This window comes from Ornithodoros turicata, chromosome 1 (assembly GCF_037126465.1).
Source record: "Ornithodoros turicata isolate Travis chromosome 1, ASM3712646v1, whole genome shotgun sequence".
NCBI classification, from domain to species: Eukaryota; Metazoa; Arthropoda; class Arachnida; order Ixodida; family Argasidae; genus Ornithodoros; species Ornithodoros turicata.
Window position 1 is genome coordinate 210149756 of NC_088201.1, and position 25256 is coordinate 210175011.

At 47.5% G+C, this 25256-nt stretch overlaps 2 protein-coding genes across 2 annotated transcripts in view; both read right to left on the reverse strand.

Moving 5' to 3' along the window:
- Window positions 1–218: 218 nt before the first annotated feature.
- The window catches only part of LOC135379013 (paramyosin), a 49401-nt gene continuing 24363 nt past the window's right edge, over window positions 219–25256 (reverse strand). The window contains exons 4-14 of the mRNA XM_064612249.1: window positions 24590–24668; window positions 23374–23619; window positions 20264–20460; window positions 17770–18119; window positions 16343–16583; window positions 6273–6468; window positions 5581–5709; window positions 4723–4887; window positions 3765–3971; window positions 1987–2187; window positions 219–660 (exon numbers count right to left, since the gene is read on the reverse strand). Of these exons, the coding sequence (XP_064468319.1) occupies window positions 466–660; window positions 1987–2187; window positions 3765–3971; window positions 4723–4887; window positions 5581–5709; window positions 6273–6468; window positions 16343–16583; window positions 17770–18119; window positions 20264–20460; window positions 23374–23619; window positions 24590–24668 (2206 nt within the window). The 3' untranslated portion in view covers window positions 219–465. The remainder of the gene's footprint in view (window positions 661–1986; window positions 2188–3764; window positions 3972–4722; window positions 4888–5580; window positions 5710–6272; window positions 6469–16342; window positions 16584–17769; window positions 18120–20263; window positions 20461–23373; window positions 23620–24589; window positions 24669–25256) is intronic.
- LOC135379014 (uncharacterized) lies at window positions 9290–10236 on the reverse strand. The gene has a single exon (XM_064612251.1). The coding sequence runs from the start codon at window positions 10131–10133 to the stop codon at window positions 9519–9521; it is 615 nt and encodes a 204-aa protein (XP_064468321.1). The 5' UTR covers window positions 10134–10236; the 3' UTR covers window positions 9290–9518.

Sequence of the window (25256 nt, forward strand, 5' to 3'; positions counted from 1 at the left end):
GTTGTAGTTTGTCTGCGAGTTGGCACAGCAAAAAACGAGAAAACAAGCGTGCCAAACAGCAGTTGGACGAACATCGTCTATGTTCCTCTGTTGACGACATTGCCAGCGAAATGAAGGAATATGAACGCGGAGATAAACCGTCCTTCTACCACCAGATCGAAACAACACGGTAAGGTCGGGTATCGGGGTCGGCTAGGTATTAATGCCAAAAAGATCGATTGCACTTCCACTTTCATTTTAATGCACTCTCCAGTTTGTTCCGAACAGTTCGTCATGTCTTCTCCGTTGTCCAGTCGCTGGAACGTCACACGAGGATCAGACGGGGTGTGGAGATGACGGCTTTGTCAAGTACAACTCGAAGACCGGTAGATTAGGTGTGTGTGTGTGTGTTTTTTTTCTTTGTTTTTTTTTAAGGTAGGCCGTTGTGCGGGTAGGTGCTTCGGCAGTTGTTGTGGTAGACGTCTCTTAGTAGCCGGAAGTCTCTTCGGTGACGAAGATCTGCCTGGTTCCACCGGGGACCTGGCTGGTGGTGACCCAGGAGCGGTGCTTGGCGCGGATCATGGACAGGTTGCCCTCTGCGGAGTCGGCACGGTCTTCAGCGGCCTCCAGTTCGCGTTGGAAGCGGCGCACGCGGGTCAGGTTCTGCTGGCTCAAGCCCTCCTGGAATTGGGGAGACGCAACAGAAAGAGGCGGTGAGTTGTGTGACCAAATGAGAAGGAGTTACCGTAAATAACGGAATATCCGTTGAATCAACCTACAGCCCAGTTAACCTATATCCTACCAACGCGCGCTACAGTAAGCTCAACACTACAGAAACACGAGCAAAACACGAAGATCACAATGTTTTCCACACACTATATCACGAGGATAGCAGATTTTCTGTCAATGACGAATATAGAGGATCGGTGAATTTCTAAAACATACTTTCTGGTTTGTAAGAACAGTGTGTTTGACATACGGAAAGACACTCGCAGTTTCGCAAAGAAAAGACCATTACTGCAAAGGAGGTGTACAGAGTTGTAAGATTTCGCGACAAAATACAACATGAATTACGAGCCAGCTTGTTCATTTCGTACACATTACATATGCATCGCCATCTGCCTGTGTTTGTACACAGCCCTGTATACATTGCTGACTCGCAGCGCTAACACCGGATCAAGAAACGTACCAAAATAGTTCATCTCATTATCGATGTTCATACAAGACATGTCAATATATTGCTGATCACCTGACAAGGTGTGGGACAAGCACTAGCACTGGGCTCGACGTAACCACAACTTTCACTCCGCAAAGGGAAATGCTTAAATTAGGCGATGAAGTGTCGTCTAGAGTCACTGAATTGCTTCGCTCAGAGTATTGCATTCCTTTTCCCCGGCACTATGCCGACAGCCGTCCTGCAACATTGAGAGCGCCGCTCTCCCATTGGGCAAAATCTGCAACTCGGCGGCATTTCGTTGACACGCCAGTGGAACCGCATACTCTTCAAAAAATGAACTTCGCCGCAAAAGCACGCTCCTAGCCAACCATCCTCCCGAATGACACCGGTCTCCCCTCTGATTTGTTGAAAACGGGAGGCGCACGCCTTTTTTGTACCGCTTCATAAGTGTCACAAAAAGGCGTACGCCTCCCGTTTTCAACAAATCAGGTCACATAACGGTATCATTCGAGATTATAGTTGGCTAGGAGCGTGCTATGCGACGAAGTTCATTTTTAAGAGTGTATGCTGCGGCAAACTTATTTCACATCGCGAATTGCAGCACGCGCAATTTTCTTTAGAGCGCCTGGATCCATTGTCGTCAGGGAAGGCGCAAAAGCGTGGTAGAATAAAGAAGAAAGAACGAACGTCTACAGACGGGATCCGTCATTAACATAGCAGACGAACTTAATGGAGCCAATATGGCGTCCCCACACGGCGCCCCCTGTCGTAGACCTTGCAGTTTAAGACCTTGCAGAAGCTATTTAGTGACTCTAGTGTCGTCCACTTACCTGTTCGTTGAGTTGCCTCTTGTAGACCTTGACCTTCTCGGTGAGTTTCTCCACAGAGTCGTTGAGCATGGTGACAGTCTTGTGGTCCTCTTCGCTCTGCACCAGGAGTTCCTTGACGCGGTGATCTTTCTTGCGCAAGATCTTCTGGGTCTCGGCATGGCGCTTCTTCTCTTCCTCAAGCTCGATCTCAACGTCACGGATCTGAAACGTGCAATGCGGCATCAGCAACTGACTGGTAACCGCCACGCGGTGGGGGAGAGCCCCGTGAGCTTGGAGGGCGCTCTGAGACATTAGAGTTTGTAATGGGGAATTCGGGTGGTCATTTCGTGGCAATACGGCCTACAACGCTCGGAAATTGCTAGGACGACGCCCGCGTTGGATCACGTGACCTTTGCAACCTAACATGAGTGCCAGGAATCTAGCGGTTTTGGTCGCTCATCTTCGCGTTCCATCGTCTGCTAACCCATCTGGACTTCGACGTGCGGGCCAATGAGGGCCTTCGCCACCCTCACGGTGCGGATGTGACGACGACGCCGGATATGATTGGGCAGTCCGCTGCCCGGTCGCTTCGAGGCCAGGCGGAAAATATGCAAGCTAACAAATACCTGGCGATCGGAAAGCACCACTGGAACACGCGCGTCTGCTACGTTTTGACCAAGAGAGCGGAGTTGCTCTGAATCTCGGGGAAAAAGAAACTGCCAGGAAATGATCACGCGAATTCGTCATTAGTAGACCGTTGATATAGTGTCGCAGTACCGTACCTATAGACGACCTTCTGTTTACAAGCATATGACGCGACGAGAAGACTGGTTCGAGGTTATATTTTGCTGTGGTGGGGAAGAAGAGGGAAAAACGCGTCTGCCGATAGACTGATAAAGCTGACAGTGCCCACCACCATGCATCGCGGGGCGGCGTTACGTAAGCAATGGCGTAGGGGCTCAGGTCGTCTATATCGGAACCAATGATAGCGCGCATGGTCCAGAATCTTATCACTTGATTGCGTATGGTAGACACGGCATTTCGGATTCCACGTTATCGACGGTGTACCAACACTGCCCAGGCAGCACAATGTACTGAAAGTCGAGTGCAATGGGGGTGGACGATGTGCGTCTTATCAATGTTCTTTAGTTTTCACAGATCTGTTCAAGGCCTTCCACCTACCCGTCCATCCCCATTGCACTCGACTTTCAGTACATTGTGCTGCTTGGGTCACTATTGAGTTTCGTGGCTAATACGATAATTTCTCTCTAAAATCGCACTGAACGTGCGCGCCACTGCGTCAATGTCGAGCTTTTAGGGTGTTTTTCAAAGCGTTACAGATTTGTTAATAAAAACGTTATCAGAGTAACACAGTTGCCGCTTTCGCAGGGGAGTTGTACGCCTAGGCGGACATTTTGACAGAAGAAGTATGTAACTACTAGATGACTAATTACCAAAAGTGATTCACTAGCCGTTTTATTGGATTTTTTTTCGCGACATGTAAGGTATCAAAATTCGATTTTATTTATTTATTTATTTATCGCCGCACGTACTTCGAGTATTTTTATCAATCCCTCTCGTCATCGAGCGATTCCATTGATCTTCGGAGATTATGTAACACTGTGTCCTAGAAGATACCCCAACCACTCAGAAAAGAAAAGAAAAATCCTGGCTATGTTCTTGCACTGAACAACCTTTGTTGCTTCGGCAACGCTCTCCTCTCCGTTAAGTATTGAGTACACGTTCTCCACTAAGCCGTCTCCTTCGATACCGTGGCGATAGCACAGGATGGGACTTACCCTGGCTTCCAGCTTGGCAATAACTCGCTTTCCACCAGCAAGTGCGTTCGCCTCAACCTCCTCGATGCGGACCTGGAGGCTGCGGACTTCCACTTCCAGGGACTTCTTGATAGACTCCACCTTGATGTAGCGTTCCTGTTCCTCCACAAGCAGGTCCTTGGTGCTCTTGAGTTCAACGATGGTGCGCTGGCAGCGTTCATCAACCACCTGCGGGACGACGGGCAGGGTAAAAGTCAAAAATAGGGCGGGGCAAAAATAACGTAGCGCGTATAAGGCCCTGTCCACACACACGGCAACGGCGTAGACAAGTAGCAGAGACAAAAGCAAAAAATAGGGCAAGGTTTACGTTATCATTGAACACTTCTTGCCACCGTTTTGCTGCGAATGTACGCTGGGATATTTCCGCTTACTGCGCCATGGCACCGCCTACTCCTTCAGCTATTGCAATATATATATTTTTTTAATATCACCTAACAGTTTGTATGTTCTCTGTCTTGTGATTCACGTTTGTTCTAGTCGAATACCTACACACATCGCGTTTGCTCGCGCTGTGTGCACTAAAATATATTGCACCGAGAGCGTACTATATACATTTTATAATGTAGAGATATATTAGCTGTAATATATGAATATATATTTGCGTCCATGTGCCACCACATAACTCTGACGTCACTATAGTTGATTGCCAGACTGTCTTTGCAGTAAGCTGAAAGAGCTTAACGACAGTTGAAACACAAAAAGAACGGAAAAGGGATATTTTACAAAGCAATAAAAGGCTTTCAATAAATATTTCCTAGCTTTTAGAAAGAGTTTACAACTTACTGCCGACAATGTCTCTGTAAATCTACCGCATCTTAGCGCAGCAGGCACAAAGCCCAAATATAGGCCGTCAAGTTAACAGGAGCGTTATTTTTCGCATCAATGTTTTAGATCAAAGTCAAGCTTCATGCAATTGTACCCTGAGTTCCTTGTGCAGCTCGTCGTAGTCGGACTGCAGGGCAGAGAGCTCGCTCTCCAACTTGTTCTTGGCAGCAGCAATGTTGACGTTGATGGTGGTCAGCTCGTTTACCCTTGTCTGGCTTTCTTCCAGGCTCTGTTCCGCGACGCGCTTCGAGCGAAGGGCCTAAAACACATCGCAGTATAAAATATGCGCTCAAACTATTGTGTTACATCACGCGGAAATTCATTGAATCGACAGTCGTGTTCGACGAATTGCAGTGTTGGCATGCGGCAAATCCAATAGTGAGGGATACTTCAGCGCAATCTTGAGAGCGAAAGCTTAAACAGACAGACGATGTTTCCTGTGTGCGCTCACACAGCTTTCGGTCCCTTCTTGGTTTTCGTTTACTAATTCGTAGTGTTGCAATTAATTTTGTTTATTAATTAGTCCTGTATTATTGTTCTTTTTTTATTGTAGCGACATTCTCCTTCTCTGGAACTGAAGTATACTACTACTACTAACAATAATAATAATGATAATTATGATTATTATTAATATTATCTGTATGTTTGTACTGTATGTATCAATATGAATATCTTCCTGTTATGTTCTGCCTAATCTGTATATGTATATATATGTGTAAGTACTGCATCGTCTACGTGCGTCAATACCAAGGCTCTGGCTGTTCTTGGGCACGTCAATAAAGTTGTTGTATTATATATTATATTATATTATTACTATAATAAAGCTTTTATCTGCTATCACACGCACTTGTTTTCCGGATCCCAACCGGCATTCGCCAAATTATTGCTCCTTTAGGTGCCTATTCCAGTATTTTCTTCCGTTTTCCTACTCTCATTTTTTTTTCGCACTTACAGATTCGAGAGCAACGCGCTGTTCGTCGAGTTCGGCCTGGAGACCCTGGCAACGCCTCTGGGACACGCTGAGCTGATCGGCGCACTGCTGGAGCTGGCGGTGCACTTCGTCGTAGTGGGACTGGAGCTCCTGTGGGCAGAAAATCAGAATGTATAAGAGGATTACACACCATCTAGCAGCATAGTTTTATTTGTACAGTTGCCACGGCCAGGCCACGGCCAGGAAAAGCTCTTTTCTCTTCTGTAAGTTCCTATGAATAACCAATGCGGTCGAAAACTAATGCAACAGTTCTTTCACGGCCATGCTTCTGGGCTGCTTGGAACCCACATGCTGCTATTAGGTACGTGAGAGCGAAAGTATTTAAAATTTACCGGGTGCATCAAACAAATAGCTTGCGCTGTCTTTGCTGGCGCTCATCCTCAATAAGAACCTCCCGAACACGATAAGGAGCAGCATGGCAACACAGAAGGTGTTATGTTTTCGTCCTATTTCTCATTCTAAAGGAACATTTTAGGCATACGGTGTACTTCCAAAGTTCCCGTTCTGTACACTTTGTCCTTTCATTGTTCAGGATTCATTTATCACGTCAGTCGTTGATCAACTCTCTAATCAACTCTATGATGAACACTATCAGACCAACTACCTTGTCGCTTCGGACGATCTGTTAGAATGTCAGAATGTCAAAAACGTACGGTGATCTGGAGGGCCTGCTTCTTGATGACCTTCTGGAGATCAATGTTCTGCTTGTTGGCAGCGTCCAGGGACATCTCCAGCTCGGTGATCTGGACCTGGAACTTCTTCTTGAGACGGGCAACCTCGGTCTTGAGCTTAGCCTCAGCTTCGGCAAGGCGCAGGCTGAGCTGCTCAACCTCGAGCTGGTGCTGTTTGCTGCACAACGGAGAGGAAGAAATAATTTTACAACATGCGATTGAAGGCCTTACTATGCTGTATTTAGAAGGACCCAACAAGAGCTCTACCTGAATGCGCACAATGACGTCTACGCGGTAGCCCGCAAGAATAACAGACACTAGGAGACCGGGACAAGCACGATGTGACTATGGTTTAACCCGATAACTGATTCACTTCGCAGCTGTGATAATGCATATGGGCCTATTTCACTACAGTGCCTACACATCTATTTTTTGTTTCGGAACTTTGTTCTTGATCCAGACAATCACGCGAGAGGGATGCATTAGTGGCATGGAGAGAGCTGCAAAGTGCAGAAAAGGTGCCACTGTCGCATAAGGGTTTGGGAATCCGTTTTAAATCGTTCTACACTGTTAAAACAGAACTTCACCACATAGCACGCTCCTAGCCAACCATCATACCGAATGCTATCATTCTACGTAATGATTTGTTCAAAACAGGGGGGAGGCGCCTATCTGGGACAAGATAATCTGTCCCAGATAGGCGCCTCCTCCCATTTTCAACAAATCGATGCACAGAATGATATCATTCGGAATGATGGTTGGCTAGGAGCGTGCTATGTGGTGAAGTTCTGTTTTAACAGTGTAGAGACGTAAAAGGCGGTTTCTAAACATGATTGGTCACGCCCATTGGGCGATGCAACACCCCAGTCATCATCTTGTTATAAAGTTGTTGCTTGTCACGCTCTTCCTGGCTCCCAGGTCGAGTGCTCTCCCCATTGCCCGACGAGCGCGGAACTGCTCATCCTTCTTTTGTCTGTTTCCTTTCCGTTTTCGAACAGCTGTACTCTTCGCTGAGGCGTATACACTGCGTTGGACACATCCAAATGCTGCTCGCATTTACTAAGCAGGAAGTATAGATAAACTGTTGCTCAGCCTCATCAGCAACATGAACCTGAGCACTGTCCTTTGAGGAACACTTTCTGAGGCCAGGGAATATCTTCCAAGCCACTACAGCTCATTGGATTCGTGCAGAAGAACAGATTGGTGTGTAAGACGCCACTAGACGGCGGAATCGCAGCAAAGTCATTGTCAACACGTTAAAAACCTCGTGTAGAAAACGAAGAAGCGCAAATTCCTGCTTTACTTAGAAAACGAAGGCCCATGAGTTCTTGTGATCTAGTTCACAATGTATGGGATCGACTGCAGGACTCAGTCTGTTTTGTTCGATAGATATTTTCCAGCAACACATGTCAATGCATTCAGGGCTGTACGTCTCAGCATGAGCCATATGTATGTAAGGTGAGTAAGCGTTCCAAATTAGGCGGGACGTATCCAACCCTTACTGCCGTAGTTCATCGCTCCCATTAGCGAGATTGACGGAGACGGCGTTGTGCCACGCTTTCGCTGCACCGAAATGAAACAGCGAACAGATGCGGGCAGAAAAAGGAAGCGCTTTGGAGTTCCTGAGCAGATCAACGGCGACTGGTTACGGACCACTCCAGACTCGCATCTTTCCTCCGTCTAGCCAATGGAACTACTCGACGAATTTTAAATTTGGTACTGGCGAATTTTCGCGGTGTCCCCTCTACAAGTCCCCATTCCCGTCGGCCTACATTCCTAATTCTTGTGAGTCAGTCCTATCGAGCACTACCTATCGAACTCGGAGATAACCCTGTCCAGCGTCCCCATGGCCATGCGCGCCGCAGTGCATGTCCATAAGCAGTTGTGAAAAATCTCCATTCTATCGTGTGTTGAGGATGCCACCTGTCCAAAGTGCCTGTTCCAAAAACTCGTCGTCTGTCGGGCACAGTCTTATTTTACGCAGGTCTGCCATTGCGTCACATCATCGTGCACATAACGCTGGGAGTGAGGAGGTGCGATTGCGCTTAGGCCAGCATGCGAAATGTACATTATCAACCAGATGTGTCTTAGCTGCCATTTACATGGAGCTCGCCGGAAAAAGCACGTTTGCTAAAACCCTCAGCAGTTACAATATATTAATTTATGTCGGCATTTGCCATTTAAAGTGGTTCCTAGAATATTTTAGGTTACGAAGAAGGCGGGATATCCGCCAAATTATAAATAATAATGCGAATTCGAATCAGCTGCACAGTAATTTCTGTTGTGTTTCTTTTCGGTAAGAACGGACAGAAAGTGGCAGACAAGAAGAGTGCACAGTTTAAAGCCAGATAATCCTTGTTTAAGAAGCCTGTGAGCAGCTTAAGATTTCAATTCCATTCTTCTTGCTATCAGGCACATCGTTCACCGGATGACGTAAGCTACGCGACAGAAATAGTGCCATAGCGAAGAAGGTGGTTCTGTGCCTTTTGAAGTGTTACATCTCAAGCTCCCCGCCCTATTTCAGGGTTGTACGAAGAAGGGTTTTTTTGTTGGTACGTCAGAAGCGACAGCCCATAGTGCAAGGACGAAATAGTCTGCAAAATCACCATTGTTCTTCTTTGAAATACGATCAGCTGTGCGGTTAGCCTTCGCGATAGTTCCCGAGTTAGCGCTCGACATTTCAGCAGCTTCAGCAGCAGCAAACACAGTTAGAGCCAGGGCACGTCGGTTGCCAGATGTCGGTGCAGGTGTCACCTTCACGCACGCGTGATTCAGCGAGCCGTTTAAAGCAGCCATTAATTCCACTCCAAGCACCAACTGCACATTAGGGTTACCCGTAAGCGATACCGTATGCCACCTTCCGAAAAGACCAGCCATGTTAACTTTCAGAAAGTAATGAAAGCTTCAGTAAAACGTAACGATCAGCTCACCCATGACGGACGAAGTACGAAGCCTGTCCACCGTTCCCTCCTTCGCGTAAAACACACAATCACACAACCTTCCGTGAGGAGGAGAGAAACCAGCTTCGACGATTTATTTGGAATAGCAAGTGTTCACGTAGGATACAGACCATCCAGCTATTTTGCCGATCAAAATAAAATGAAACTAAGCAGCTACGTTGCAGACAGGGTTTTTAACAAAAGCTTAGGCAGCCACACATATGTAACAGTCCACAGCAACATATGACATACGGACGCTGCAGAACACTTTCGAGGGTTCGTCGTCAATCTACCACCACCACCCTAATCCAGGACCGTAGCCGAAGCCGTAGTCAAGGTCATAGATAGAGCTCAAGGGCCTTCTGCGACGATACACATCCACAAGAGGAGCAGAAGCAGACGCAGGAAGATCCCGTTTGATAAGGTCGGGGTGGAACCACTTGCGGTTGTGCTCTCGAGAGAAAAGTGCCTCATCCTCTTGCCTCTGAAGCTCAGCCATTAGTGCACGGTGGTCGTCGATCAAACGTCGGTGCCGGTCATGAAACGAGTGGACGTGGATCTTGTTCTGCGGTCCGAACCTCTTCGGCCCGTGCAGGGGCGACGACATAACATCGTGGGCGTATTCGTCAAACCATTTGCTGGAGTCCAAGTCAGACCACGATACACTTCGCCTCAGTCCTTCGGATCGGTCGTGTCTTTTCGAAAGTCGGTACAGTGAGGGAGCCCTGGCGTACCGGTTGTAGAAGTAGGTATCGTCGAACTTGTTCCTCGTCGCCAGACGAACACGGGGAGGCAGGATGCCCTCGCGTCGGTACAGGTCGTCAACCACATCCCTGTAGAGGCTGTCACCGTATCTCTGGTTGAGATCGTACACCGCGTGAAGGTAAGGTTGGCGTCGTCGCATCCTGTAGCGGTGGAGGCAACAGCTTCGCCGGAGCTTCGGAGTTGCGACTGAGGGGAGGGAGGCTCCCCGGTGTATTTCGGCCGCTGCCCAACAAGGTTGTGGTGGCAGCAGGCGCGCTCGCTCGGTGGGAAGGAGAGAGGGGGGGAAGAGGGCTATTTATGGCCCACCCCGCCACGAAGGTGGGGAGTCAAGGCTAGGGTATTTTGCCTCGTGCCTTTTTTATTATTCACGGTGCGGATCAAGTTTCTCGCGGTAGGGGGGAGAGGTGTGCAGTGATCGCAGTGCGACCTGCATGTCCTCTGAGGCTTAGCAACGCCGCCGAGAATGTGTCTTTTTTCTCACTTTTCAATGTGAACTGTGCATTTTGGCGGTATCCCCCAACATGAGATGGTATCCGACAGTAATTCTGGCGGTTACGTGTGCATCAGGTACGTCGTACGTGATCTCGCAGTATAGCTCGCATATCTCAGCACCATATGCAGTATGGCAGCGACGTTCACGAAGGCAGGTGTGGAACAATAGTGGACTTCGTGGGAGCTCTGCTGCAGAAACTTACAGCGCTTGTGTGCTTCAAAAAGCATTTTCCACTGGATGTGAGGAGTTCTTTTTTTCGCACTGTATGGTTTTCCTCGTTCACAGCGGTTACGCATCCATTGTATCCTCATAACATTGCGAAACCGCAAAAGCTGCTTGCGGTCCAGTCGAAAACATTATGCTCATGTGGAGCCTCTTAAGCATCCAACGGTTGTTCGTAGCGTTGCTGTTCAAGTAAAAGCATTGTTCCCTAAAAGACCTCACTATCTTTGAGTGCGTTCCTTCTTGTTCTCCTCCTTTTGTTGCTTTAAGCACCTCGTGGGTCACGTGCATTGGTATGAACCTTAATGCGAAGCGGTGGTGGTTGTGGAAGGGCACGCCGTTGTCGGCCTCACAGAGGTGGGCAACGCCACGGACTGACGCGCTGGGGGAATGTGCGTCCTGGGCGGACTTCTAGGGGAACTGTGCCGACATATGTCTGAAAGCGTCCGATGAAAACCTAGGAAAAAACCCAGACAGCACAGCCGGCACCGGGATTCGAACCCTGGTACCTCCCAGTCTCGACATGGCCAGCACGCTAACCACTGAACCGCGCGAGCTAGTGAGCCAAGCTAGCTGCTGCAGCAACGAATTATCTGGCATGTGAAGCGCCATTTTGTTTAGTGACCTTGACATTGACCATTGTGCGACATCGTGACTATGCTATTTTGTTTCTTGTCGCGCGCCACAGGTCGCACAAAATCTCTTTCGCTAGACTGAACTGCCTAGTTAAAATAGCGTCCAAATGTGTCAGTTAAGGTCGCGAGGCCCTGCAACCGCGGGAAGACAAATTGCAGAGCTTTGCCAAATGTTGGCACTTGCAGCAGCGGACACTATATCGTGACGTCGAATGCGCATACGTAAGCGTCTACACCGTGCGACAGAGTTTCAAGGATTTTGATCTGGCAGCAACCTTCTTGGATGAGATCCAAAAAACATCCCAAATTACGTCTTTTGCGTTCTCTTGTAAAAAAGCAAATTGACGAAAATAAACAAAATATCCAGTACACAATTTTGATATAGCTTTTTCGCTACGTGGAGGTTTACTTCAAGTTTCTTTGCTACACTTTGCACTACACTTTCTTTGCACTACAGAGTTACGCGGCCTGACCTTAATCTCATTGCAGCTGGACCATAAAAGGAAGCCATCAGAGAAGCCTTGATTCTCTGAGAGACGTCTGTTGTCCCGTAGTAGACGCCCCATGTATCCTTGAAGGCTATGTGCCAGACATTAGATTGTTGACGTAACAGAGAAAGACAGGTCCTGTGCCAAGAATTCGATAAACAATGGAAAGCCTCGGTTGTTGAAAGCAGTGCCAAAGGACATTCTTTTTGTTTCGTTGGTAGAGTAGAACACCGAAGTTCAGCAAATGGAGCCCAGATGCAACAGACCCTGTGCTTTCACATACTCAGGGCGTGGTACCACAGGGTTTTGTGGATCAGGTTGGGAACACCCCATGCGTTCGGGTGGGATAAAAGTGAAGCACGCTTATGCGCTTTATCTCGTGCGGAATATTATAACCGCTTCAGCGCGGGTTTCGATTTGCTGCTGATTTTGTGCTTCGGATTTCCCCAAACGGAGCAAAAACGTGCTGGACACGAACGGGATTTCACCTCCGAAGCAATCAAATATGCCACCAATGCCCCCGACAGTGTCTCATAGGCTCCCGTTCCTTGAGAACCCAAACCATTTCTAGTTCATTGCGCATGCATGCTGGCGACCAGAAAATCATTGAACAAAATGAAACATTTTGTACTACCATTTTGAGTGTTAGTCTCGATGAAGGTGTAGGCTGACACACGGCTGTCCAACCCTCTAGTTCCGTATATCCTAGAAAATGCAGACTTGTAATCTACACTCTTAGAAATGAACTTCACCACATTGCACGCTCCTAGCCAACCATCATCTCGAATGATATCGTTATGTGCCCTGATTTGCTGAAAACGGGAGGCGTACGCCATTTTTGTGACAATTATGAACCGCATAAGTGTCACAGAAAAGGCGTACGCCTACCGTTTTGAACAAATCATGGCACATAGCGATATCATTCGTGATAATGGTTGGCTAAAAGCGTGCTATGCGGTGAAGTTCATTTTTAAGAGTGTAGGTGACTCGCACATGCATTGTTCTCCACCCCTGAAGCCCACATTGCATTTTTTTTTATATGTGTATAACATTTCCAAGTATTTTTGTTAAAGTTTGGTTTGACGACGTTCCAATTTTTGGCGGATGCCGTGCGCTAATGCTACTCCCTAGCATAATTTAAAATTCATCGCAACATCACTCCTGGCACTCTGCTTCTTTGTTGGATGAATCTGAATTCACGCAGTTCCTAATGCTTGCGATGCATTGGAAAAGACTAGCATCCTTTCAGTCGTCAAATGGGGCAGCGAAAGAATGAAAGGCCTTGAAAAAAAAATACATGCCAGGAGGAGCACCGCGATATAAGCCCCGCGATAGATATTCGCACTAAAAGTGCGAGTGTAGGACGCAGTCCTAGTGCGCGAGAGTGCTTTCAAAAGGACAAGTCGCTTCCTTCGGCAGGCAGTGTGTGACACCACATCAGTTGCCCAATAGGGTTTGTTAGATGACGTCGTCCACAGTAGGGCACTACTGTCGCTAGTGGATTTACCGCCATAATGTAGATCCTCGAGTTTTGACTCTCCACGCCTTCACCAACATCCCACTCGCCGTACATTTCGTGTTTCGAAGTTACTGCAACGTGTGATGATTATTTGTACCATATCTAAGTAATTTCAACGTTTTCAACGTTAATAGTCTTGTAAATAAAATATGGTAGCGAACGAAAACCGGAACCAAGCTGCGAGTGTCCTACAAGATGGCAGCGATTTCGCCTTTTCGATGCTAGTGACCTCTGGAGGGATGACGTCAGTGAATAAACTCTATAATGGCGCGCCTTCTTTTCCTTTCTTTCTGCTTGCGATTGTGTTTGGCGCACCCCGTCCCGCGGACGAAGCAGAGCACTCCACTCCTCGCTTCGCTTCTTTCGGCACCAATAAAAGTGCTGCGCTGGTATGACGTCACAGCATGCCAGAAGACGCTCGGAGAGATCGCCGCCGCTGCGCGCACTCTCGTACATTAATTTTCCCAAGGCATGCGAGATCCTCAAAAGAAAAACTTTGCTGAACAGTCCTGAAGGTGTTGCCCTATCTCCATACAACGCGCTAAAAAAAGATGCGCGATGTGCCTTTCAAGCTCCACTCAAAATGGGGGCGTTTTATACCGCGCACGCGCGGCCTTTATTGATCATTGAAACACGTTACCATTGAACCAGTGCCGTGTATTAAAAGGGAGTCCGGCCATTGGGAGGAGCCTAAAAAGGGGGCTCGACCTATCAATGAAACTTAGGCGCATTTCATTGGTTGCCTTTTTCCATGGCGGCCGCCATGACACCAAAGTTTCTCCAAAATGGAGGACGGTGCTTGGAACGGCGAAGCGGAGATTTCATGATAAAAAATTTTCACAGACTACTTTAATTTCATACTGTGAGCACCTATATATCCTCATGTACGCATCTGCAAAATCAGCTTCAGCTTTCACTCCGCCATCATTGCTTACGCGAAAATGAGACGTTTCGTCGTTAACGTTAGGCCTAGTTAACAACGTGATTCCAAGATAATAGCAAGAAAGACGCCCCTGATGTGTAGGATTTTGCATTATGTCATTGAATTTTTTTTATATATACATCTTTGCTCATTTTTGATTCGATGTACTTACGTTACGTGATTTAAGAGTTCATACCGGCAGTCGTCTGCTACGAAGAGGCGGTTGTACCGCTCTCCTGGCCAATCACTTCTGCCAGCAACCATTTCTGCAATTCTGAGCTTTCCCAACATGCCTCTCTCCATGCAGATGGCGCTGATAAAAGTGGGCGCAAAATCCGCCGTTTTGGTCTGTCACCAGTTATATCCGTTTCAATCCAAATCCATCCAGTTTCTCCAAAATGGTGGCACCCAGTAAATAAGGGTGAAGTATAAGTACTGGATGGATATAATAATAGAGAACTATACTTCGACTTGTGATTGGAAGGAGAGCTCAAAAAGTGGGTGGAGCTTCAGGTATAGGCAGGTCCCATTAATGGCCAGACTCCGTTTTAGTACACGGCACTGCATTGAACATGCGCCTGGCGCCACCAAGCGTGCAACCTGTCAACCTATCAGGGAGCATTGGATACAACGTTCTTTGAGAAGTTGACACTTTATACGCATGGTGGCCCTACGCGCATCTTCAATGACCATTCGTTTCATTGAACGTTGAAGACTGCCTGTGTGACAAGTGTATTACGCCTCCAGCAAGTCATGTAAGAAGGCATGTTTTCTTCTAAAACGCATTTCTGCGGAGATGCTGTCGCTCTTGCGATACAGATTTCCATCCAAAGTAGCGCACTAACTGGAGCTCATCACGCATAGAAGGGGAACTTCAGCATTTCAGCCTATAGCAGCAAAGTTTACGGAGGTAAAATAACGGAACTTTCTCCATGGCCTTCATCAGTTCTTGTTTCATTCGAATCTGGGGTCCAATCTTGAACTATCACGTAGCGAGCGTTAGCATTATTTTTTTCAAGTTCGCGTTGTCCAAACGCCACGCGATGGCACGTAACAAAACATTTTCATAGGCCGGGGTTTCAAACAAACCTTGCGATTGGCTCTCGCACGTAAGCTTCTTAACAATCACGGGCAAAGGATGCATTTAACGCGTGTTCCCGGATATGGACAAGGTCAAGCTTTGCTCCGGGTCCCATCGAGGAGCCCCCCTAATAGACTTCGCTTGCACGTCCCTCTCCCAACGCTCTCTCCCCGAGAACACTACAAAGTGCAAAAGAAAGCAGCAGATGACATAATATTTCTTACATCGTTCGTCTTTTCTTTTCGGTATTTAATAGTCTAGCCCTACACGATAGCTCTCTAGCGTCTACATCGGAAGACTTCCTAAACACGATATTTTAAATTATAACTCTTATCCGTGACTTTGCGACTCCCCGCGTAGCCCGGGAGTTTTGAATCATTAGGTGACCTAGCAATAGGGCTGTCACCTGAAGGTAGCTTGCCAACGACTACTGGGAAGCCCATAGGACGACTGTCCTAAGGTCTCTCCGCTTTTCCCATTGATCGCTACTCCCTTTACGTCATAGGACTCTTACCCAGAAACCAACGCGCCTAGGCGGACATCTCAACAACTGAGCCGTCATGATAGATACGATATCCCTTACGAGTTTACGAACGGTATCTCCTGCAAGACCCGTATACTGTTCTCACATGTCGGTGCAGTAGGTATACACGGTATACAATGCCCCTCTCTTGCGGATTAGGAAGGAACCCCAGGACACCCAGTGACAGCACACTAGGCGAACGCGCTTCACCCACTGAGGTCAGAGGACAAACAAGGCATAAAGTGTATGGGATATCAGGAACGCCTAAGCAGAGCGGCGTCGAAAGGCATTTTAAAGGTCGTGGCCTTATCTCTCGTGGCAGCTTCAGGACTGGACGATGGGTGACAGCATCGCCTCCTTACAAAACCTTTGCTTTCCCCCATTTTTCTACCTCGCAGCATTTCTTCTAGCCTCTCCCTCTACGATTTACACGGTATGTCTTACGTAAAGTCATGCTTCACTCACCGCAGTGCCTCAAATTCTTCTTCCTTGATCTGCAGGCGACGTTCGTACTCGTGACGAACCTGGGCGAGTTCAGCGGTGAGACGTTGGCACTTGGCTTCCTCCTGGCGACGCAGGGTCTCGGCCTCCTTGTAAGCGGCAGCCAGTTCGTCCCGTTCGTTCTCCAGACGCTTGATCTCAATCTCGTACTCGTGCAGGCGACGGTTGGCGTCGGCGAGCAGGCTCTTGGCCTCGCCGAGGTCCTCTGCGATGTTAAGGAGAGACGAGAGACGCTATAGCCCGTAGATAGCACATCGCCCATCAGCCAACTTCCTTCGCTGCTCAAGGGGACGCTTCGCCTTCTAACTTAGCGAAGAGTGCACCCAAAGCAGGAGCGACTGCATCTTCTCCTATTTTGAGTGTTCGTAGGCCAGACTGCCTTGTGAAGGGGAGCTACAGCGATGGAATACTAAGTAGGACGCGTCTTATCATGACATCTTGTACCACATGCCCTCAAACTATTTAAAGACGTTAAGTACCGCGATCAGGGGGTGGGGATCGGGACAGCGAGGTTACCTATAGACTGGGGCCTGCAAGCAGAAAACCGTATCAGCCAGAGAAATAACGTGGTAACGACGAAGTCTGACCGCCTCAATGGTTGGGGTTGGAACGAATTCAAACAGCTTAGGGAACGGTTTCTAAAGATTAACGTCAATATTATTTAAAATACTAGAACAGACACTTCTCCACGGAGGAGAAAGGAAAGAAGAGCCTCTGCATCTGAGTAGCCACTTGGCTTCAACGAAACGGCGGCAGTGCCGTGTAGTACTCAAGGATTACTTCATGCAGTACGACGTTTCGAGCTCACTTGGAACGTGTAGTGAAATTTCGTTTCAGAATACGGTTTCTACGTTACGGCTAAGTTACTTGAAGCGGCATAAAGGTAGAAAAACTTCACCTGAAATGAAAGATACAGGTACCATCGCATCAACGCAAAAGGAGCGGAACTCATCGGTTGCATCTTTCCTGATTTATGAGCGAGAGAAACCGCAATTCACACTTTCCTTCTCCCTCTCTAGGAGTATGTTCTTTATCCTGTGGCAGGGGAAGCAAACGCCGTTAGGAAGGGTGTCCTTCTCTGGAATGGCCTTTAGGGTGCCAATGTGTCAGCGTATTAGATTCGTAACATTAACGTTAAACCACGATATACACTTGCGCCTGCAGTTCCAAGTGTGCTCAACAATACTTCGCGAAGGGTGCCCTGAAAGCAGTTAGAGTTCGCGCTCAACTAGTGCCGGAAGAAATACACGACAAAATGAATACATCTAAGCAAGGAGATTGCCCTTCTGTTTTTCCTAATACACCATGGTCCTTCCACCACGATATTACCAATACCACACGTTCTGATATTCCCCTGCAGGACCCCAGTACACCGCAACAAGGTAATTTACCAGCGAGCTTCTTGTTCTCCCGGGTGAGAGCATCCCTCTGTTCGCGCAGTTTCTCGTATTCGTGTTGCAGCTTCTGCAAGTCAGCCACCTTCTGCCTGAGTTCCCTCTGGCTCTGCTCCAGCAGAACGGACAGTTCCTCGACCTTGGACTTGAGGTCGAGGTTCAGTTTCTCCAGCTGGGCAACGCGCTTCTCCAGGTTCTGGGCGTGGGCGGTAGCCTTCTCCAGGTCCATGATGAGGACCTCGACCTCGCTCTGCAGACGGGACTTCTGCTTCTCGAGGTTGCTGCATCGCGTCAGCAGGGACTCGAGCTGCTCTTCGTATTCAGAGACCTTCTGGGCGAACTTGCGCCTGGAGAAGAGAAAGGCAAGCTGTAGTGTTGTAAATGAGACCATAAACGTCGTAACAGAGCTCGTGAGTATTAGGGTTGTGCATTCACGCGGAAAAGTAAGTGTAAAAGTGTAAAGTGTAAATGTAAGTGTAAAATGTAAGTGAGTTTGTTGTATACTAGAATAGATATAAAGACAGCCGCAGGAGCAGACACAGAGAATTAGAGAGCGCAATAAGGGTGTCTTTTTGGGGGGATAAAGGAAATATTAACTATACAAAAGATCAGCTTGCTATTCCTAAAAAAAAAACTCGATTAACCATAATTAAAGTTAGGTGGGGCAAGCAAAGAAAAGTATGTAAGCGAATGAAACCTCGTTCGCCACTGTTCCCCTACAGCGTTCACTGTTCACATGACTGTTCATGGTTCAATGCTTCTCAATACCCAACTGTTGTAGAGAATGACGGCAGTTGAAATATGTAAGTGGTAGTGAGGCTTCTGTTGTGTTTGTCCTTCTCCGTTCAGTTGTCTGATCCACTACAACGCTGTAGAGGACTCAGACAGACTGCTAGCAGTACGCCTAAAATATTAATGCTTAAGAACGTCGAGATGTACGGTGCAATGACAATGTGCGTCAATATGTTTTGTGCTAACTCCTTCGACTGGGATGAAGTTTGCAATAATGAGAGTTAGTACGGAATACAATAAAACAAAGTTGAGTATTGCAGTACTACAGTGCAGTTTGCTTCAACTACGTGCGCCCACTCTGCGGAATTTTGCTTTGACGTGCAGATACGTGCAAAACTTATTGCACCCCGTGGTTTTACTTCCACGGATTTGTGCCTTCAATTTTTTTTGCGAGGCATTCGAAAGCGAAAACGAAGAATTGCTAATTGCTATCTACATTAAAGGGATGATTCGCTCTTTAACGAAACTTGAAAAAAAAAAAAAAAAAAGAAGTGTTGGACGTGGGAAATAGAGAACGAACAACTCCCCGTCAATTCCTTTCGTTCAAAATTGGCGTATTTACCGAGTTTTTAGTATTTTCCTGTCAGCATCAGCAGCGTGACCAATCGCCGGGGAGGAGCATATTACGGGACGGGGCGCTCGGCTCGCGTAACGTTTCGTCAGGTTTGTCGGGGCTCGCGAGAGGCTGGGTATAGAAAGGGGCGGGGCTTGATGCCTGGAGATATCAGAAAAGGGACCGCCCTCTTCAATTCTGAGAGTGCAGCTCTACCGGGTGTTTCAGTTAAATCCCCGGGCTAAATAATTCGCGAACCGGTGCACCAATCGAATAACTTTCTTTTTTACAAGTATCTGTCCAATACCGCCTACAAGATGCGCACCGCGTGAACGAGCGGGAGGCGCTCATTATTTCAATAAAAATTCAAATGAGTTTCGTGAAAAAAGCTAATTTCTAAAGCAGGGCGCCGCCGGCATTAAAATGGGTACTACTCCTTTCGGGACCTTCAGTGGACACCTTTTAGAGAAAAATCTGCCACCGAAGCGGGTCATTTATTGCAGTAATTAATTGGTTTCGGTTTACGTATTTTTGTCGCGGCTGGTCGCGGCGAAGCGCAAAAGGACGTAATTCATTGGTGTAATTCATTGGTGTAAGGATGTAATTCATTGGTGGACATGGGAGTGAAAGAGCGTCCTTTTGCGTTTCACCGCGACCAGCCGCGACAAAAATATGTAAACCGAAACCAACTAATTACTGCAACAAATGACCCGCTTCGGTTGCAGATTTTTCTCTAAAAGGTATCTACTGAAGGTCCCAGAAGGGATAGTACCCATTTTAATGCCGACGGCGCCCTGTTTTAGAAGTTATCTTTTTTCGCGAAACTCATTTGAATTTTTATTTAAATAATGAGCGCCTCCCGCTCATTCACGCGGTGCGCATCTTGTAGGCGGTATTGGACAGATGCTTGTAAAAAAGAAAGTTATTCGATTGGTGCACCGGTTCGCGAATTATTTAGCCCGGGGATTTAACTAAAACACCCGGTATACTGCTGGGCTGTACCTATAATGTCCCCCTGATACTTAATTTGTTTGAGTGCAAGTGATTTGAGTGCAAGTGATTTTTTTTTTTTTTTTACTGGTCGCCTTAAGAATGATAAGTGCTCGTGCACTCTTACTTGTACATTCGTATGCGCCTTCGGCTTACCTGAGTTCCTCGACCTCATCGGCGTGGGACTGGCACTCAGCCTCGTACTTGCTCTTGAAGGAAGCGGCGTCAGTGTTGGCCTTGGCCAGTTGCCGTTCAACCTCGAGCCTAAGCTCGGCCTCTTCGTCCAACTGAGCCCTCAGGGACTCGACTTCGACTTCCAGGGTGTGGACGCTGCTCTCCAGGGTAGAGCGTTTCTGTCGGGGCGATAGAAAAATTAAAGGTAAACATAATTTCCTGCCCTTATCTCATTTATCTTTGTTATCGGATCTGCCGTTTTCTCTGTGGATCACACGATAATTCCCGGGAAAACTTTACTGCTGTGTACGCTAGTCTATGTTCCAAAGCGTGTGATAGAGCTTTGGCGCCACTGCACATGCGCCGTACGCAAAGTGATTTGCGTGCATGCTGCACAGACTTTATTTTGTCTTTTAATTTTGCGTGCTTGCGGTGTGCCGCCATCCTGCCGCATACTCGATAACGTGACGCCCCGGGACCTGGGGCGATATCACGTAGTAAGCGTGAATTGTGTCGCTTCGCCCGTCATACGGCACGAGGTTGCGCTCCAAGGCCAAGCGCAATGTTTGTTTAGTATGCCACCTTATCAAAACGCCCTTCACTTGCAGTCGCATAACGTCTGTGGCGCGCTAACGAGCTAAAACGCGCGCTAACGAGCGCTAAAAACGAGACAACACTGGCATGTTGTTTGACACGTCATGTTAAGAAACGAGGTGTTACTTGGGTGCTTAGTATATCGTGAGAGGGGTCAGCCTTGGAAAAGGCTTGCTAGGAGGTGTGTCATCTTGCTCTGTACGCGCTCAAGATTCGTGCCTTGGCCCTTTTCTTATTAACCTTGACACTGCAACGATGATAGTTTGCTCGCCGTCTTTCAACCGCAATGCTTCGCGTACACCTGCCCCAACGTGCACTAAAACCATACACTAGTATCGCAGGGCACATGTCACGAAGCGCTAACGCATAAAGTACCTAAGGGACGAGATCGCTATACTAAACCTCTTTATTGGCAGCTTTCCTGGCACGTCGGCATGGTGTATAGATGATGGCTGAATGGCTGGATTCGAAGGTGATCACAAATATCGTTGCTGAATTTTGGTAAGCTAAACGATGCGCGTTTAAGATGGCATACGTGCGGGCTAGCTGGTGGGCGGACTCCATCGTGGCGAAGAGCCTGAGTCTGGGTAACGCAGAAACACACGCACAAACACACATGAGTCTAATGTGTGTTTGCCTTTCTACGCTTTCCCAGCTCAGGCTTTTGTCCATGGTGCGTTTCTTTTACTTGTTCTTTTTGTGGTTATAGACATCCATATAAGTTATACATAAGTCCTCGTTAGGGTGCCTCCAATTTCCCATTTCCCAGAAATAGCAGACGCCCACGTTCCTGCGTATGTGCAGTGACTACCCCTATTTCATCGTGGCGTAAGCGCTTGGGTACCCTATATGACACCCCCCCTACCAGCAGGCCCTGTACATGTTATGCTGCTCACTACTCCGAGAGCCCGAACATCGATCGAAAAGCAGACTCCCCATATTTTCGCCATCAGAATCTCTGCCCTATAGTCCGACCTTGAGAAAGGACACGGACACTGTCCACTAAGTCACGAAGGCCCAACGGTTTCGCCAACGCTGGTTAATTTAGAACTGAGATCAAGGGTTGCTAAAACTTCAACTGAACACTCAATTCTTTTTTACAAGTGTTAGTTGGTGACGTGATGGATGTTTCAGTGACAATAACTCCCTTTAGTGAAGCGGGGTTAAGCGCTAAGTTCAAATTAAAGGGGCAATAAACAGGTATGCAAGGTGCACTTCTTTTCTAATGCAGTGTGATTCATTTCCTACAGTGACGTTTAGCAAACATTTTTGTGGCAAAAAGTAAATAACCGACCGAATATTCACTGCACTCTTTCGCGCTCATGCCCCGCCCCGCAATGCCCTTGCGACAATAGCCACACGTCACTCTGACGTTGTGCACCATCAACCATTCAAAATGCCTGACTCCTATACATTGATTTTGTTGTAGTATCGAGAAATGAGGTCAATTCTAAATATATTTACACTTGTCACAAGGCAGCCAAATCAAAGGGTACCAAAAGCCCACAATATTCCATTTCATGTGCGCACTATGTTTTCAGCGCTGTATTGCTCCGCGAGATCACAGCCATGTTCGCACAACCGGTTCTCCTCGCACGCCGCTGCTTGTGTCAACGAGGCCATTCATTGGCTAGGAGTCCGAAATCTCCCCCATCTCCAGTGACTGGAATGCAGCTTCGCTACACGCGCGAGACGTATGACGTAGGTGCTCTCCGAGTAGGAAGGAGAGACTCACTCGGATTATGCTCTCTGAACGGCATTGTTTCGCGGTAAGGACGCTCGCTAGAAGTAAATGAATTTCATAATTGGATATCGTGAGCCACGTTCTTTCATAGAGCGTAATAATTGGAGAATATTCGTGCAGCTGTTCGGTTCCCCTTTAAAGGAGCATGGAAGTGACCCCAAAAATATTTTGTTTTTCGCTGCAACGTCTTCTACAACAAATAAAATGAGCTGCTGCGAAAGAACGATGAGCGCAGACAACCCAGACAGCACGCGCAAGGCTCTGTTCCGCACACCTTTAAACAACCCTCTCCACATCCGAAGAGCGCCGAAGGGAAGCCGAAGACGGCGTGACGTATCACGGGCTACGGCACGTGACCAGTTACGTCCAACGGCACAGCTGAAACATGTGTTAGCGGCACGTGAGCCGAGATGAAAAGACAAAGAAAAAAGGAACCGAGCAGCTTCTACGTCACGCGGGGCTCGTGTCTCTCGCCCGCGACTGCCGTTCTCCGACTGTCTTTTGTAAATTTTATTGCGCAGTGACAATACGCCGCAGATCGGAAATATTTTGCATGATGACTCCTTGTGGACAGCTGCAAAAAAATGAAGCAGGATCTCGAGTCATGTTAATTGTCACTTCCATGCTCCTTTAAGGGACCGTTGACCTCGGTTCAAATGTTAATCGGCTTCGGTCAAACCGGACCAACGACTCGCGACTTCAGAGTTTAGTTGACCAGAGCTCACGCCTATAGAAAGAGGGAAAAAACACTTACGCGTTCTTCATCCTCAAGCCTACGCCTGGTGTCCTCCAGCTGGGTAGCCAGCTGTCCCTTGAGGTGGTTGACATTGTCCAGGGAGACCTTGAGTTCGTGAACTTCCTTGATGTACTCTGCGTTCTCAGCGCTGAGGCGGCTTCGCTGGGCGGTCACCTCAGTCACGGTGCGGTTGATTTCCTCGATGCGGATGTTCAGTTCGTAGACGGTGTGTTCCAGCTTCTCAACGGTCTTCTGGGCAATAAGCTGCGCAAAAACACGGGAGCTTGTCATCAACTCCATTTCCTCTTACTCGGGGATGACGCCATGAAGTTTTGGTATTCACATCTTCATTTTTTTTTTGTCCAGTTCTGATAAGCAGCATATCAAAACCTGTCAAGACCACGCGACATCAGGTGCGCTTCGCCTGATGATATGTAGACTTTACGTTGAAACAAGGTGCTCCTAATCGTTTGAACTCTGTTGCGAGTAAACTCCAATGCGCAATACCAACATGTGTTCGAAACTTTTTTGTTTTACAAAAAGGTGCCAGAAAATGTTGTCCCGTGTCTGACACGCCTGGCATTCACAGAGAAAGGTATGGCTCGCGTAAAACTTAACTGGAACGTCGTTCCAGCCCGCGAATCGGGAAGAGAGCCACCCTGGCAGCGCCTAGCAGAAAACAACGCTTCCATAACCGATAGTCAGTCCTCTACCCGTAAATAGAATCACCCTGAGAGGTTATTTCTACTAAGCGCCACCCGGGTTCGCAGGCCGGGATGGTGTTCAAGTTAACTCTGACACGTGCTGTACAATGTTCAAGACAGTGGGCAGCGGACGCCTCTTGCTTGTTGTACTGTTTGCCCCATTCTCATATGAATTACCGAGGTAAGGGTGTATGTTTAGCGGAGAAAAAAAAGCTTTTTCCTATCTTTTAAGAAAAATTGTTTCTGGTCGACATGTATATTATTCCGGTTCATACGGGAAATACTGATAATATTTTTATCTAGATAGTTATGGTGTTTAGCTATAATTATAGTGTTAATTAATCAAATACTGCGTATAAAGAAGCACATTCTCAATATCGCCTATGCAAGGTTCGGGGTTCCCACCTGTATCGTGACTTTCTTACCCATAGTGCTATAAAACAGCATGCTCGAGTACTCTATGTCAATAATGGTAACAGGAAAATAATAAGAAAAAAAATTCAGCATAGGTAAGCAAAGAGAAACATTACCTTTTCCTTGTTGACATTTTCGACTTGGGCGAGCAGCTCGTAGACCTCAGCCTGGAACTTCTGCCTCTCCTTCTCAGACCTTGAGGGAGAGGAATGCCGCTATGAGACTTAAGGAAAATATTCTGCGAGTGGCAGCTTATGTACAGAGATGATCACAGGTCGCTGGATAATTGCATTAAAGAAAAGAGAGTACGCGACAGAGCAGAAATGCTTCCAGCACCGCCTGTAGGAGATTTCCGGAGCGTGTTGCAAAAACCTTTGGTGGTCGAAATTATCAGCAGTCCTACACTGCGGCACGTGAAGCATTTCGCCACGCAAAAAGGCGGACACACCTTACGTGTGAATGTACTCCAATTACCAATTAGCAGAAATGCTATCACAAAATTGCCTATTACGAAGTTTTCGTTCTGCCTACTCGAAAGTAAAAGTTGCACTATTCGTCCCCGATACCGAAGAGTAGCGATGCGGCCGCGAAGCAATTATGCGGAATATGTTTCTGACACATTGGTTAGTTCGCTACCGGGATGGAACCCGACCTCAAAGGACCTCAAAGACCCAGTGACATGGTGCAGGTTTTTTTGAAAAAGTCGTGTTCCTGGATTAATCCTGTTCCAGGCGCTGTGTAAGTGTAATTTTGGGTTCGATCTATTCATTTTCGGCAAACAGG

Excerpts from the sequence above, each read along its gene's own strand:
- LOC135379014 (XM_064612251.1), bottom strand. The coding sequence starts at position 10,133 with ATGCGACGACGCCAACCTTACCTTCACGCGGTGTACGATCTCAACCAG.